This window comes from Rhinopithecus bieti, unplaced genomic scaffold (assembly GCF_001698545.2).
Source record: "Rhinopithecus bieti isolate Rb0 unplaced genomic scaffold, ASM169854v2 scaffold_9899, whole genome shotgun sequence".
Taxonomy (NCBI): Eukaryota; Metazoa; Chordata; class Mammalia; order Primates; family Cercopithecidae; genus Rhinopithecus; species Rhinopithecus bieti.
Genome location: NW_016806979.1, coordinates 4,127,150 through 4,142,914, shown reverse-complemented (window position 1 = coordinate 4,142,914; position 15,765 = coordinate 4,127,150). Strand labels below are relative to the sequence as shown.

Below are 15,765 nucleotides of genomic sequence, written 5' to 3'. Positions count from 1 at the left end.
ACTGCAAGCAGTATGGAAGTAATTTCTCACACTCCTGCCTCTCCCAGCTCCACACAGGGCTACAGCCTCCCTTGCAGGCAGGACCCATGGGGCTCAGAGTTCCCTGGCAGGAAGACTCCAGTTACCTTCCCTGGCCCTGAGATGCCAGGGAGCGCAGAGCAGAAGAGAAGAGAGCTGCTGTGGTCCTGGGACTGACTCGAGAAACCGAGGCTATGATTCTGGTCTTTGCCACGTCTGCCACGCCTCTACCCTGACATCGCTTTTCCTTCTTCTTCCTGAGCTCTTTGTGGTTCATCCCCAACAGTGATCTTGGCGGTGGTCCACGGTGCAATGTGGCCCCTTGGTTGCTAAAAATGTCAATAGGATCAAAATAGAAGTGGAGGAGGTAGGTCGGGCAGACTGGCTCATCCCTGCAATCCCAGAACTCTGGGAGGCTGAGGCGAGCAAAGTGCTTGAGCCCAGGAGTTCGAGACCAGCTTGGGCAACATGGCAAAACCCCAACTCTACTAAAAATACAAAAAAAGAAAAAAACACTTAGCCAGACCTGCTGGCGCACATCTGTAGTCCCAGGTACTCTGTAGTCCCAGAGACTGAGGCAGGAGAATCGCCTGGGCCCAGGAGGCAGAGTTTGCAGTGAGCCAAGATCGCCACGATCTCTTCCGGAGACCCAATCGCCCCGCCAGAGGTGCAGCCCTGACCTTGCTGCCTCAGCACCCTTCCCTTCCCGTCGGACGTGAGCAGGAGGTAGTGCTCACAAAAGCACACCCGCCTATAGGCTGGTTGCGGCGGCTCACGCCTGGAATCCCAACACTTTGGGAGGCCGAGGTGGGTGGATCACCTGAGGTCAAGAGTTCAAGACCAGCCTGGCCCACATGGTGAAACCCCCGTCTCTACAAAGATACAAAAGTTAGCCGGGCATGATGGCGGGTGCCTGTAGTCCCAGCTACTCAGAAGGCTGAGGCGGGAGAAGTGCTTGAAACCAGGAGGTGGAGGTTGCAGTGAGCCAAGATCGCACCACTACGCTCCAGCCTGGGCGACAGAACAAGATTCCGTCTCAAAAATAAATAAATAAAATAAAATAAAGCACACCCACCCAGATAAGGGGTGAGGGCACCCGTCACAGCCGGACTTTCATGAACACACACACGCCTATGCCCACGCAATCACACACCCACGTGCACGCGTGCAGTGACGCGCACCCTCCTGCTCGCGTCCCACTGTGTCATTGCTCCGGACTGGGAGGTGTGCTTCCTGTTCCATCTTCCCCGCTAGCCAGTAGCTTCACAAGGACAGGGACTCTGCCTCATTCCCTGTCCCCCAGAGCCTGGCACACGTGATGTCTAAACACGGTATAGACCCAACAACACTTTCTGTACAAACAAATGTAGGAACCACAATGTCATTTTAATGACCTCAGACCAGTGACAAGGGCAGACTGACCAGGGGCTGTGGGGGGACCCCAGAGCGACCTCGAGGGCGCCCTGGTGCTCACCACCTGGAACCTGGTGAGGCAGTGGGAGAACTCCTGGCGTACACGAGTGGAAGTCGTCTTGAAGCTGAGCGCTCAGGGGAGTAGGGGGACATCTGGTGGACGGTTGTTGATGATTGTTGCAGAGAGGAAGGAAGCCAAGGAGGGGAGCCTGCAGTGAGGGCGTCCTAGGGTTCTCAGGTTCTTACCACCCTTGGGCCACGCCATCTAGTCCACACCCGAGGAATTGGTCAGGTAGAAGGGGCGGATGACCATGCGGAAACTGTTGAAGTGCCCTGCTGGGCAGGGGAAGAAGGAGGTGCTCTTGGAGCTGTTGGTGTCCAGGGCACTGGGAATCGCAGCCTTCCAGCCCTCGACATCGGTGACGTCTGCCACAAAGAGGCCTTCGTAGAGCATCAGGGCTTTGTTTTCGTAGGCAATGGTGCGATCTGAGCCTCCAGACTTGGTGAGGCCCAGGACGGGGAGCTCGTTGGAGGAGCAGGAGAAGGCGTAGTCCCAGCAGCTCTGAATGGTGGGGAGGTAGACCAGGGACCAGGACACCCTCTTGTCCTGGAAGAGGAAGCTGGGGTGTTGTGGGGTCTGGAAGGACTGGTAGGGGTAGTATCTGTAGTCAGAGGAGGCTTGGAAGTAATTAGAAGAATATTTGACCAAAGGTCCCCGTCTGGACTGATAGACCAGCTGTGAATTCCGTGCACTCCAGGAACTGTCCGTCACAGAGGCGCTCCAGGTGGGCGAGGTGTAAATCCGGGGCTTGTAGGCGCCTTCGGTGAGGTTCAGGCCTTTGTACCGGGCCAGCAACTGGAAGGGCACAGTGTGGAATTCCAGGGCCTGCAGAGTGTTCCTCTGGAACAGGGCCTTGTGGCTCCGGTACAGGGTCAGGTTGAACTGCAGCTCAAAGAGCTCCTCAGGGAGCATCATAGGGAAGCTGACCTTCTCCACCAAGCCCTCCACCTCCTCACGGGAGGCGCGCTTCCCCCAGCTCCAGGTGTCCACGGCCTTCAGTAGGGCCAGCTGGCTGGGCACCACCAGGTCGCTCCTGGGCAGCAGCATCTGGAGCAGGTCTGTGGGGACACTGGGCCAGGCCTCGGCCTGTGTCAGGGCCTCGAAGTTCCAGGCCAGGAACTGCAGGCAGAGCTTCTCCAGCAGGGTGTCCTCTGTGGCTAGTGCATAGGCATACAGGTCCAGGGGCGTCTGGAACGAGGGGTCCTGGGGGAGGAGGATGGCAAAGAGGCTCGCACAGTAGCCCTGCAGCTGCTTGGCCCCATAGGCAGAGGCCAGCTTGTGGAAGCACTTGACCGACGACAGGGCGAAGTCGATCCTTCAGGAGTATAAGTACCTGGGGAGAAAGAGGGAGAGCGGATGCTGGCCCCACAGGACAACAGGGGAGCCCCGAGCCTGCCTGTCCAACACAACCACCTGAGTGTGCACAGCGTGGGAGTGAGCATGCGTGTGTGTGCAACTGCGTGAGTGCACGTGTGACAACGGTACATGTGCATGCAAGAGTGTGTGCAGGTGTGCGTGTGTGTGGGTGTGCTTCTGAAGCGGGGAGGAGGACAAAGCCCCTGGCAGCCCCAGAGCCTGAGGACGAGACGGCTCACCTGAGAAAGTCCCTGACCATGGGCACACACTCGGCATCCACACTCATGGTGACATTGCTGCCTGGCTCCTTCCACAGGGCCTGGGCCTCCAGGTTGGCAGTCAGGAAGACCGTGTGGCCACAGAAGCCCAGGGCGTCCTCGCCCTGCACACTCACGCTGATGGACAGGTCGCAGCCCTGCTGGCTATCAAAAATCTGGCCAAGGGCTTCCGAGAGCTCCCTGGAGAGGTCCAGGGAGTGGGTGCTCCTGGTTTCTAAGAAGGGGCAGGAGGGAAGGAGGCTGCATTAGGAGCCGGGACGCTGCTACTCTCTGGGGTCAGCGTCTTCATCTGAAAGTGGGGGATTCGTAGCTGCCTCATTCACTCTGGAAGGCTCCTGGGAAGATGAGGGACAGGAGAGACCGAAAGTGTCGGATCCCTGGGCCGTGAGGCCCCATCCCTTCCAGCCCTGGGGAACAAGAGCAGCTGGGACCTGGCCAAGCCTGTCCAGGCCCCCGCTTTAGGCCCTCTGCTCTGTGCTGTTCCCTGATTCAGGCAGCAGCTCTGCAGGGAGACTTGGTGGTGCTGACTCTGGGGCCCTACTCCGCAGCCTCAGTCATCAACCACCACTGACACTGCCCTTCTCAAACCCAAACCACTGCCTGCTTAGATGGCCTAAAAAGTGAGGGTCCTGTGGCAACCCCATTTTAGAATGCTGGGAGTCCTCGAGCAGCCTCCTGTCGGGGACAAGACCTACAGAAGTCATGAGAGGCTCCCAGGTCAGGGGTCAGTGTGGTGTACCCTCTCCCCTTCTTTGAGCCCCTCTCAAAGCCTAACTCAAAACGAAATCCCATAGTTTTTTTCTGTCACAAATATAATAGGTTTGAAGTAACCATGACCTTTCAACCAGGTGGGCTTGCCCTGGGCCTCCTAAAACCTGAGCCACCGCAGGACCCCCAGCTGCCTCCCACCTGCACGCCTTACCACAGCTCTCCTGCCCCCGGGGCTTTTGCCCGGCACCCACAGCCCCGGGTGCTCCCCTGGCCTCCCCCGGCCCCCGACAGTCCCATGGCGTCTCCTGGGCTTCCCACACTGTGAGTCCAGGCTTGGCTCCAGCCATTTGTCCATCCCATGTGGGCACAGGGGCTCCCTGGGATTCGACCCCTCCTGCCTTAGGGGCCTCCAGCTCCTGGCAAAGGGCGGTAGGCAGGAAGTGCCCAGGCTGTCGCGTGCAAGCCCAGATCCAGGGGCTCCAACCCACAGAGCAGCCTGGGTTCCCTCCAAACCAGGCTGGGTTGGGGGAAGCAGGCTGGGGCGGCGAGTAGTCGGGCCTCCCTCTGCCAGGATGGGCTGGAGCCTGTCGCATGCTGTGAAGTGTGTTTCCGAGCGGGCGCTGGCATTTCAGGTCAGGCTGGAGCCAGGTGTCCTGCTCACTGAAACTGTGGCTCCCTGCCCCACACTCGGGTTCCGCATGGAGACGTGGTGGTTCTGGGTGTTTCTCCAGAAGGAGCTGGGGAGGAGTCTGGGACTGTGGGACTGGGAGCTGGTGGGCTCTTTGGACGTCTGGGACTCTCCATGCGGAGTGGGCAGGTGGTAGTGGAAGGAACCTTTGCGTGCTTCGTGTGTGTGTGGGTGGTGCCGGGAGGGGCAGGGGCCATGGGACCCCAGGGCACACTGGGGCGTCTGCAGGGAGGTGCTCACCATTGGTGCAGACCACACCAGCATCTCTCTCGTGCCTGCAGTTGCTCTTCAGCCAGCCCAGGGACTTGCAGTCGGCCAGCGAGGCCTCGGTTCCCATGCACTGGACCTCGTCCAGCATGATGGGGCCTGATCCTGTGGACACAGCAGACGGCAGGGCTGGGGGCATGATGACTGCACCTAGGAGTCCCACAGTGAGACTCAGCCCTTTGTTCCCCGCCCCAGCCGTGCGGGTCCGTCTGCATACAGGTCTTCACCGGCGAACCATGGTGGATATTCCAGCAAGGGCTAGGTTGGCGATTGCAACGTCAGGCCATAAACTTAGCCTTCATGCTTATAAAGCTTACTGGCTCCTTCAGCGACATCACGTTCATGTACAGTAATTGCGTGCCTATCCCTGCAACATCAGGCTCACATACTGTAATTGTGTGACTATCCCTGCTGCTAAATAGTTGGTGGATTGTTTCTCTTTTTTTTTTTCCAGAATCGCAACTGCTGCGTCAGTGGAAATCTTCCTGCGTACAGACTTTTCTTTTGAGGTGAAATTGTTTCAAGAGGATAAACTCCTGGAGTGGAGTTTCTGGGCCGGATGGAACAAGCCCAGCCGAGCTCTTGAACCTGCCCAAGCACCCGCCACGGTCACCGGCCAAGTGTGGGTGAAGCAGTCCCCCCGGAAGTTGATCCACAGGGCTTCAGCGCCATCAAAAGTGTTTGCTCTTAGGCCGGGTGTGGTCATCCCAGCACTTTGGGAGGCTGAGGCGGGCGGATCACTTGACACCAGAAGTTCAAGACCAACCTGGCCAACATGGCGAAACCCCTTCTCTACTAAAAAATACAAAAATCAGCCGGGCATGATGGCAAGTACCTGCAATCCCAGCTACTTAGAAGGCTGAGGCAGGAGAATCGCTTGAACTCAGGAGGCCGAGGTTGCAGTGAGCCGAGATCGTGCCACTGCACTCCAGCCTGGGTGACAGAGCGAGACTCCGTTTAAAAAAAAAAAATTCTTTGTTTGCTCTTGCTAAATGAATAGTAATCCAATTTGCATGTCTTTGAAACCCGACTGTCTTGTCTTCAGGAATTTGCCCTGCCTGGGAGCTGGCTGTGCTGTGGGTCTCGGCCTTGGAGGACGGGGACAGCAGGCCCTACCTTGCCCGAAGGCAGCTCTGCCCAGAGCCTGGGTGGCGTTCTCAAAGCCCAGGGCCTGGCAGATGACGCTGGCATCAGTCAGATCCCACAGGTTGTCGCACACAGTGCCCCACTGGCCTCTGTAGAAGATCTCCACGTGGCCCTGGTTGGTGGCGCCCCCATCGGCCAGCCGCATGTCACCATCGTTCATGCCTGCAGGCAGAGACCAGCGAGGGCCAGGCTGGGGCCTGCAGCACCCACTGCCCACACCTCCAGGACCCACGCTGTCCTGGGTCTCCCCTGCTGGGCTTCTTTTCCAGGGTTTCAAGGTCCCCCGGCCTCTCCATGAGGGACACCTCCTTGAGGGAGGAGTGGAAGATACATACAGCCCTCCTGCCCCACGGAGGCTCATGAGGGACACCTCCCTGAGGGAGGAGTGGAAGATACATACAGCCCCCCTGCCCCACGGAGGCTCATGAGGGACACCTCCCTGAGGGAGGAGTGGAAGATACATACAGCCCCCCTGCCCCACGGAGGCTAAACTCGTCTTTCCTTGTTTTAGGGGTCTCAGCCCTTCACTCCATAGACAGAACAGGGGCAGAGAAGCCCCGGGTTCTCAAGCACTGGGAATGGAGGTGGCAAGACCCCGAGGGAAGGATCGTGGGGGAATGGAGGCCCCGTGCTGACCCCTCCTGAGGGTGTCTGCAGTTTGGGGGTGCTGGCCTATGGGGGCAGCAGGCCTAGGGACCCCTGGGAGCACAGGCAGAATGTTTCCAGGGCAGAGAATGGGATTCCCACTCCACACGCGTCCTTCTGGGACTCAGCCCACTGCCACTCCAGCCCCTACAGGAGCTGACAGAGCCGGGCAGGAGCTGGGTGCCTGAATCTAGTTGGGGGTGCATCTGGCTTCCGTGGGGCCCCCGGGATGAGCATGAGCCTCCAGGGGCTCACAGTGTAAAGGATGTCAGGAAAAGCAGCCGGGACCCTCTGGAAGATTGACCTGTGTCCAAGGCCATTGACTTCACCACAGCCCCGGTGACTGCTGGTTTGACCAGCTCCTCTGGTTCCCTCTGAACAGAATGGAGGACTCCTTAGTGTCCTCTCTATAACCTGCATCTCACCTGAGCCCAGGTGAGCCCCCTGGAACCTCCAAGCCACCATCACTTGGGATACCTGGTGCTTCAAGCAGGAGAGAAGACCTGGCTAACCGCTGGGCCCCGGGCCCCAGGCAGAGCATCTCCTTGAAGCTCTGCGCAGACCCAGGCTGCAGCAGCCTTACAGACTTTTGCTTTTGGCATTTTCCAGGGGCTCAGCTCATCTTGGGTCCCTGCGACCAGCAACCACACCCAGAAGAGCCTCGGAGGGGCCATGGCTGTGCTTGGATGCCCAGATCCTGCTGCAGACAGAAGTGGCGGAGTGAGGCACGGGAGCCAGGTGGCCCGAAGCCCGCGGACCAGCCTGCTCATTAACCCTTCAGCCCGACCTGGGCTGTGTGGCAGGCGGGACCCCTCTCCTGCAGAGCCCACTATGGTCCCAGTAAGTGGGATGGGTGCTATGGAAGCGCCCCGCAGGGGCCCCTCACTTGGTCTGCAGCATGCTCCTGGAAAGATGTGTAAGACTTGGCTAGATGAAGGCGTGGGCTGGGGGTAGCCCCCGGCAGTTAAGGACAGCAAGAATCGGTGACTAGAGGCAAGTGAGCTCATCTCTAAAAACCAGGCCCCGGGCAAGGCTGCCACATGGGCATAGGCGGGGAGGGTGGAGAGGGAGGCGGCCATGGGCACAGGCCCAGGTCGGGAGGCTGGGTGAGCCTGGTTAAGATCTGGGCCTTAATCTTCAGGCAACAGACCCCCGCAGGGACTGTCCCAGAGGTCTAAGCAGGCAAAGACGAGCCTGCAGCCTGGAGAGTGGATGGGAGGGGACTCGTCAGGAGAGGCCACGGAATCTGGGCCAGGGGTGACAGATAAGCAGTAGGGAGACATATCGGGGCTCCATGGTATTCGGATGGGGAAGATAAGGGAAAAGGGTCAGGGCTGCAGCCCAGGGTGGGCCATGCTGGGGGAAGAACGGGGAGGAAATGCTGAAGTATCCCCAAGACACTGACACTCAGGCTGGGGTCGGGGAGGTCCGGGTCTCCGCCTTCTGGCCTGGTGTTCTTGGCTCCGTGTAATTTCCACGCTTTTGTCTTCGCCTGCCTCCCTCCCCCACACCCTGCCAATGGAGAGACAGTTATGGTTTCTCTGGTTCGGTAAGAATCCTGTGACACCTGACACTGTCCCCTCAGTTCAGCAAGCCAGGGGCAGGCCTCTGGGTGGCACTGCTGTGGGCACCGGCTGGGAGTCTGGGCCTGGTGACCTTGAGGCTGCTCAGAGGGGGCCTGGTGGACGGCTGCAATGGCATCCCCAGAGCTAGTCGGAAGCACAGTCATGGCTGGCCTCGCCCTAGCCTCTCTGCATGAGAGTCTGCATGAACAAGCGCCCTGGGAGCTGGGTGCCCTGGCTGGTGAGAGCTTTGTTCTGGGACTCACGCTCACTGGCACTGCGCAGCCACCCCTTGTCAGGGCTCTCCCCAGGCACCACTAGAGGCCTTACCATGACCCTGAGAACCACCTTAGTTACGCCCCACCTTACAAGTGAATGATCTGACACCCAGAGAGGCAAACAGGCCCCACGTCCACAGCTGGTGAGCCACAGGCAGGGGGTCTGCTCGGTGGAGCCCACCTCTCCTCCCTGCGTCAATGTCAGTAGATGGCTAAAGGGGCCAGGGTGTGACCGCTTGTCCCGTGTGCTGGGGACTGTGCTTGTTTTAGCACTGAAGTTTCCGTGTCCTGGGAAACCCTCAGTCCCAGGCACGCCGGTATGGGTGGACGCCCTCTCCACTTCTGCCCCCAGCCACTTCACTCTGCTACAGCCACCAGGTTTGTCCGTCCTGGGAGAGTAACTCAGGGCCTTGGAAAAATGGCCGAGTGGCCAGGCGCGATGGCTCATGCCTGTAATCCTAGAACTTTGGGAGGCTGGGGCAGGTGTATCATTTGAGGTCAGGAGTTTGAGACCAGCCTGGCCAACACGGTAAAACCCTGTCTCTACTAAAAATACAAAATAATAATAATAATAATAATAATAATAATAATAATAATAATAAGCTGGGCATGGTGGTGCGCATCTGTAGTCCCAGCTACTCAGGAGGCTGAGGCAACAGAATTGTTTGAATCTGACAGGCAGAGTTTGCAGTAAGCCATTGCGCTACAGCCTGGGTGACAGAGCAAGACTCCGTCTCAAAAAAAACGTGGGCAATGAAGCACCTGGCAGGTGGCGTTCTGCCCTTTGGGTAGCAGCGGCTGGCTATTTTTGCCTGATTCCTTCATACGGGGAGTTGAGATCCAGCTGCCTGTGTTGGCCCCTTCATGCAAATCAGAAAAAAGGTGCTCTTCCGAGGAGTGGGTGCAGGCCTAGGCCAAATGCACAGGCCTGAGAGAGGGCCAACCTGAATTCCAACCCACTTGCCCTTTGGCTGGTATCCTTGTGCAGTGAGTCATCTGCCCAACTGTACACAGAGGCCCTGTGGGCCTGGGAGCTGCAATGACTGTTGCTGGGCTCAGGAGCCCTGGATCCCCAGCTCCAGGCCTATGTGCAAACAGGGAGGCATGATCCCCACTTGCCTATGTAGAGAGAGGGGTGCCCTGGCCGGGCGCGATGGCTCACACCTGTCATCCCAGCACTTTGGGAGGCCGAGGCGGGTAGATCACCAGAGGTCAGGAGTTTGAGACCAGGCTGGCCAACATGGCGAAACCCTATCTCTACTAAAAATACAAAAATTAACTGGACGTGGTGGTGCGCACCTGTAATCCCAGCTACTTGGGAGTCTGAGGCAGGAGAATCGTTTGAACCCAGGAGGCAGAGGCTGCAGTGAGCAGAGATCGCATCACTGTACTCCAGCCTGGGTGACAGAGTGAGACCCTGTCTCAAAAAAAAAAAAAAAAAAAAAAAAAAAAAGAGAAAAGAGAGAGAGGGGTGCCCGCCTGAGAGCTGCAGGCAGGAGCTTACCTGGCTGGGGCAGCTGCTATGGCTGTGCTGGAGCCCCCTCGCTTCCAGCCACAGGTGCCCTCTGCAGACTGCTCCTTCGACCCAGAAGCCTCTCCCAGGGTGGAGTGTGGTCAGGCTGATCCCAGGAAATGCTTCAGAAAAGAGTCTACTTTCGATTTCTAGAAACCACCTGACATAGATGTCTTCTGAGATTGGCTGCTGCTGATACTCCCCAGGGTCCCTCTCTTTCGTCTCAGCTCTGCCTGTGGGTATCAGTGCCGGGCTGGCAGAGGCCCAAGGCGGGAGTCTGGCTGGAGCAAGGCCTGCAAGAGGACTGACAGCCACACTCAGTCGGAAATGCTGCCAGGCTGGCCGGGGGCTGGTATTTGGGGGACGGGAGGGGAAGCAGCAGAGGCTCTGGGCCCAGACAGTCTGCACCTGGTGGCGGGGCACAGAGCCTCTCTTGGTGACCTAATGGCTCTGTCCAGCTCATACCCATCCCCTTTCCTCCCACCGAAAGCCAGCGCCTCAATTGTCCCTTGGGGAGCACCCCCTCCCACTCCAGGCTCTGTGGCTCCCAGAGGGCCCCCAGCTCTTGGCCTTCAACCACCCAAGGCCTGGCTGTCTGAGCCCTGCGGGGCTCCCTGGGCCACACTACTGGTTTCAGGGTGGGGGTGTGAGCCCAGCCAGCTGGTGAGAGCCGGCTTCCGACTGAGAGGATGTGGGCCCAGGCTGCTGGGGCCCACGGGACAGAGCAGAGGGAAGCAGGCATCCTCCGGCCTGAGCTCCTGGGTCCAACTGGCCTAATCAGTGGTCAAGCCTGGACTTCACCCGCTCAGTGAGGCAATCAGCAGCCTCTCTTGTTTCTGTCACTTGCACCCCGTGATTCTGGACGAGCCTTGGGATGTGCCCAGGCCTCTGACCAGTGGTTCTCAGCCTGGGCTGGACAGAAGAATCATTGGGGAGTTTTACAAACTCCTAATGCCCAGACCCAGGAAGTCACCATCTCTGGGAGTGGGGGACAGGCAGGGGCATTTCAAAAGCCCCCAGGCAGTCCCACCGGGTGGAAAGTCCTGGTTCTCTGGCAGCTCAGAGTCCGAGACAGCCAGCCCAGAGGTCAGAGATTCAATGACTATTTCCCTCAAGACGCGAGGTTATAGGCAGCTGCACGGTTTGCCTAATCCTGTCCAGAGGAGCTGTGAAGACCCAGGGGCAGATGCAGCTGGAAATAGAACTGGCAGAGCAGGCTGTGGGGAGTTTAAAAAATCTCATCCGGATTAAGGGCCTCGGTGCACAGAAACCCCAGCATCATCCCTTCTCAGCAGCGCTAATGACTTCTGCCCAAGTGGGCCAGGGAAGGACAGGAGTGCTGAGGACAGGAGGGCATCTCTGGGAAGTGCTGGGAAATGTTTTAAAACTCAGATGCTGAATCTTTAGCCCCAGAGCCCGGGAAAGTCCTGAGCCATCCAGGCAGGTAAAATGGAAGACCCAGAGGCCTCCTTGTGGAATCAGAGCACCAGTATCTACTCCCCTGGGGCTCACAAGGCCTTTCCGGTGTGCGATGACCAGGGGGTGGTGGGAAGCGCTGGCAGGGGACAGGCAGCGGACAGGCAGCTCAGTTCTGAGAAGACAGCTGGGTGAGAGCCTCAGATTTGTGTGGACAGAACTGCTGTCATCAGGAAGCCACTCCCAAGACACGGTGGGGAAAATGCTGGGCATTTTCAGAGATGAGAATGGTTAACTGGCCTGTAAGATCATCTTTTGTGCCTCTACCCCAAACCTCTCCGCAAATAGAGGAACACTCCCTATAACAGCTAATATGGATTTCACCAGGCATTACTGTAAACCTTGCCACGAATGAACGCATTTAATACTTCCAGCCATGATGGGAAGCAGCTGCTCTTATGTTCCCTGTAACAGATGAGAAAACAGAGGCTCAACGAGGCAACATAATCGGCTAAAATTGTGCAGCTGGAAGGGAAAAAACCGGGATTTCAAATGCATCCTTTTCTTCTTTTTAAAAATTGGCTTTGTTGGCATGTAGTTTACCTGCAAAGTTTTGGCAAATGTGTAACGATAGTATCGTGACAACAATCATTACCTAGGGTGTTTTAATCACTCCAGGAATTCTCTTATGCCTCTCTGCAGTCACCCCTCCCCCAGTCCCTTCCCAGCAACCACTTCTCAGCTACTGCCACTGCTGGTTGCCTTTCCTAGAATTCCCTCTATTTTGTCTTCTTTTCTAAGACACACTCTCCCTCCATTGCCCAGGCTGGAGTGCAGTGGCACGATCTCGGCTCACTGCAACCTCTGCCTCCCAGGTTCACGCGATTCTCCTGCCTCAGCCTCCCGAGTAGCTGGGATTACAGGTGCGCCCATCACCACGCCCAGCTAATTTTTGTATTTTTAGTAGAGAAGGGGTTTCTCCATATTGGTCAGGCTGGCCTCAAACTTCTGACCTCAGGTTATCCACCTGCCTCTGCCTCCCAAAGCGCTGGGATTACAGGCATGAGGCACCACTCCTGGCCTCTAGAATTCCCTCTAAATGGAATCACACAGCATTTAATATTTTGCATGTGGCTTCTTTCACTTACCACAATGCTTTTGAGATCCATCCATGCTATCTCAACAGTCAGTAACTGGCTCCTGGTTTTGCTGGGTAGCGGCCCTCTGTATGGACAGAACACAGCTGTTCATGCATATTTGCACTGATGGACATTTGGGTCATTCCGTCTTCTGCTATTATGCGTAAAGCTGCTGGAAACATTTGGATACAAGTCTTTGTGTGAATGTAAGTATTTATTTTGTATAAATACCTAGGAGCAGCATTACTGGGTCATATGGTAAATACATGTTTACCTTTTTAAGAAACTACCCAGCACTTCAGGAGGCTGAGGTGGGTAGATCACGAGGTCAGGAGTTCAAGGCAGCCTGGTCAAGATGGTGAGACCCTGTCTCTACAAAAAAATACAAAAATTAGCCAAACATAGTGGTGGGTGCCTGTAATCCCAGCTACTCGGGAGGCTGAGGCAGGAGAATTGCTTGAACCCAGGAGGCAGAGGTTGCAGTGAGCTGAGACTGTGCCACTACACTCCAGCCTGGGCGACAGAGTGCAACATCTTCTCAGAAAAAAAAAAAAAAAAAGAAAAAGGAAAAAAGAAAGAAACTGTTTTCCAAAGTTGCTGAAACATTTTGCGTTTTTGCTAATAGTTTCTTCGTGTTCCAGTGGCTCTAAATCATCACCAATACTTGCTATTGTCAGTCTTTCAATTTCATCCATTCTGGAGGGCATGTAGTGAAGTTTCTTTGTGGTTATAATGACGAATGATATTGAGCATCTTTATGCTTCTCAGTCATTCACACCATCTCTTTGGCAAAGCAACTGTTCAAATCTTACGCACATTTGAAAACTGGCTTGTTTGTTGTGTAAGTTCTTCATATATATTCTGTTCCTGTAGCAGATGTATGATTTACACTTTTTTTTTTTTTTAACGAAAAGCTTGCTTTCCATTATCTTTTTTTTTTTTTTCCTGAGACAGAATCTCGCTCTGTCCCCCAGGCTGGAGTGCAGTGGCGCAATCTTGGCTCACTGCAACCTCTGCCTCCTGGGTTCACGCCATTCTCCTGCCTCAGTCTCCTGAGTAGTTGAGACTACAGGCACCTGCCACCATGCCAGCTAATTTTTTGTATTTTTTTTTAGTAGAGATGGGGTTTCACCATGTTGGCCAGGATGGTCTCAATCTCCCGACCTCGTGATTCGCCTGCCTCGGCCCTACAAAGTGCTGGGATTATAGGCGTGAACCACCGTGCCCGGCCTTCTGTTTTTTTTGAGACGGAGTCTCACTCTGTTGCCCAGGCTGGAGCGCAGTGGCTCTATCTCGGCTCTCTGAAAGCTCCGCCTCCCAGGTTCACACCATTCTCCTGCCTCAGCCTCCCGAGTAGCTGGGACTACAGGTGCCCACCACCTCGCCCGGCTAATTTTTTTGTATTTTTAGTAAAGACGGGGTTTCACCGTGTTAGCCAGGATGGTCTCAATCTCCCGACCTCGTGATCCGCCCGCCTCGGCCTCCCAAAGTGCTGGGATTACAGGCGTGAGCCACCGCGCCGGGATGCTTTTCATTATCTTAACGGTGTTTCCTGAAGAGCAAAGTTTTATTTTTATTTATTTATTAATTATTTATTTATTTTGAGATGGAGTTTGGCTCTTGTTGCCCAGGCTGAAGTGCAATGGCACAAGTTCGGCCCACTGCAACCTCTGCCTCCTGGTTCAAGTGATTCTCCTGGCTCAGCCTCCTGAGTAGCTGGGATTACTTGGGAGGCTGCATCACCACACCTAGCTAATTTTTATATTTTTAGTAGAGACAGGGTTTCACCATGTTGTTCAGGCTGGTCCCGAACTCCTGACCTCAGGTGATCTGCCTGCCTCAGCCTCCCAAAGTGCTGGGATTAGAGGTGTGAGGCACCGTGCCTGGCAGAGGAAAGGTTTTGAATTTGGATGAAGCTCAATTTGTCATTCTTCTGCTGTCAGATCTATGAAATCTTGGCCTAACCCTAGGTCACAAAGGTTTTCTCCTGTCTTCTAGGAGTCTGGTACTTTTAGCTGTTATATCTGGGTCTCTAGTCTTTCCTGAGCGAATTTTGAGTATGGTGGGAGATAAGGGTTGAAGTCATTTGTTCCCATAGAGAACAGAGTTGTGAAAGGAAAATATCTTGGGCCCCAAAATCACCAGCTAAAGGGAAAAGTGAAGCTGGGGCTGCTTAGGGCCAACTTGCCTTCCATTCTATTCAGTCACCCTCTGCTCGCCGAGTGCGGTGGCCACGCCTGGAATCCCAGCACTCTGAGAGGCCGAGGCGGGCGGATCATGAGGTCAGGAGATCGAGACCATCCTGGCTAACATGGTGAAAACCCGTCTCTACTAAAAATACAAAAAATTAGCTGGGCGAGGTGGCTCCTGCCTGTGGTCCCAGCTACTTGGGAGGCTGAGGCAGGAGAATGGCGTGAACTCGGGAGGCGGAGGTTGCAGTGAGCTGAGATGGCGCCACTCACTCCAGCCTGGGCGACAGAGCCAGACTCCGTCAAAAGAAAAAAAAAAGAAGAATGCCACCATTTGTCTCTCATCTACCTGTGACCTGGAAGCCCCCTCCCCACTTGGAGTTGTCCTGCCTTCCCAGACTGAACCAATGTTCATTTTACATGTGTTGATTGATGTCTTAATATCTCCCTAAAATGTATAAAACCAAGCTGTGCTCCCACCACCTTGGGCCCACATTGTCAGGCCCTCCTGAGGCTGTTGTCAGGGACACCCACGTCCTCAACCATGGCAAAATAAACTCTAAATTAACTGAGTCCCACTGAGCATGGTGGCTCACGCCTGTAATCCCAGCACTTTGGGAGGCCAAGGAGGGCAGATCACTTGAGGTCAGGAATTCAAGACCAGCCTGGCCAACATGGTGAAACCCCATCTCTACCAAAATATAAAAAATGAGCCGGGTGTAGTGGTGCACACCTGTAATCCCAGCTACTCGGAAGGCTGAGGCAGGAGAATCCCTTAAACCTGGGAGGCAGAGGTTGCAGTGAGCCAAGATCACGCCACTGCACTCCAGCTGGCAACAGAGAGAGATTCTGTCCCACACAAATAAATAAAATAAATTAACTGAGACCTGTCTCAAGTTTTCGGGGTTCACAGAGTTGTCCCAGCACCAAAAATCCTTTTGGGAAGACCATCTTTTGAATTTCAGGTGAATTGCACTAGCTCTTCTGTCAAAAGTCAAGGGGCCACATCCATAAGGGTCTATTTCTGGGCCCTCTTCTGTCTCATTCATCGGCGTCTGTTTTTCTTATGGCAATGCTGCACTGTT

At 55.6% G+C, this 15,765-nt stretch overlaps 1 protein-coding gene across 1 annotated transcript; it reads right to left on the bottom strand.

The window, feature by feature from the left end:
* Positions 1-1,383: 1,383 nt before the first annotated feature.
* LGALS3BP (galectin 3 binding protein) lies at positions 1,384-12,791 on the bottom strand. Its single transcript, XM_017879351.1, is given in 6 exon segments — positions 1,384-2,825; positions 3,088-3,340; positions 4,766-4,897; positions 5,909-6,100; positions 12,501-12,663; positions 12,766-12,791. Coding segments are annotated over 5 exon segments (1,731 nt in total). The 5' UTR covers positions 12,526-12,663; positions 12,766-12,791; the 3' UTR covers positions 1,384-1,696.
* Between the last annotated feature and the right edge of the window lie 2,974 nt (positions 12,792-15,765).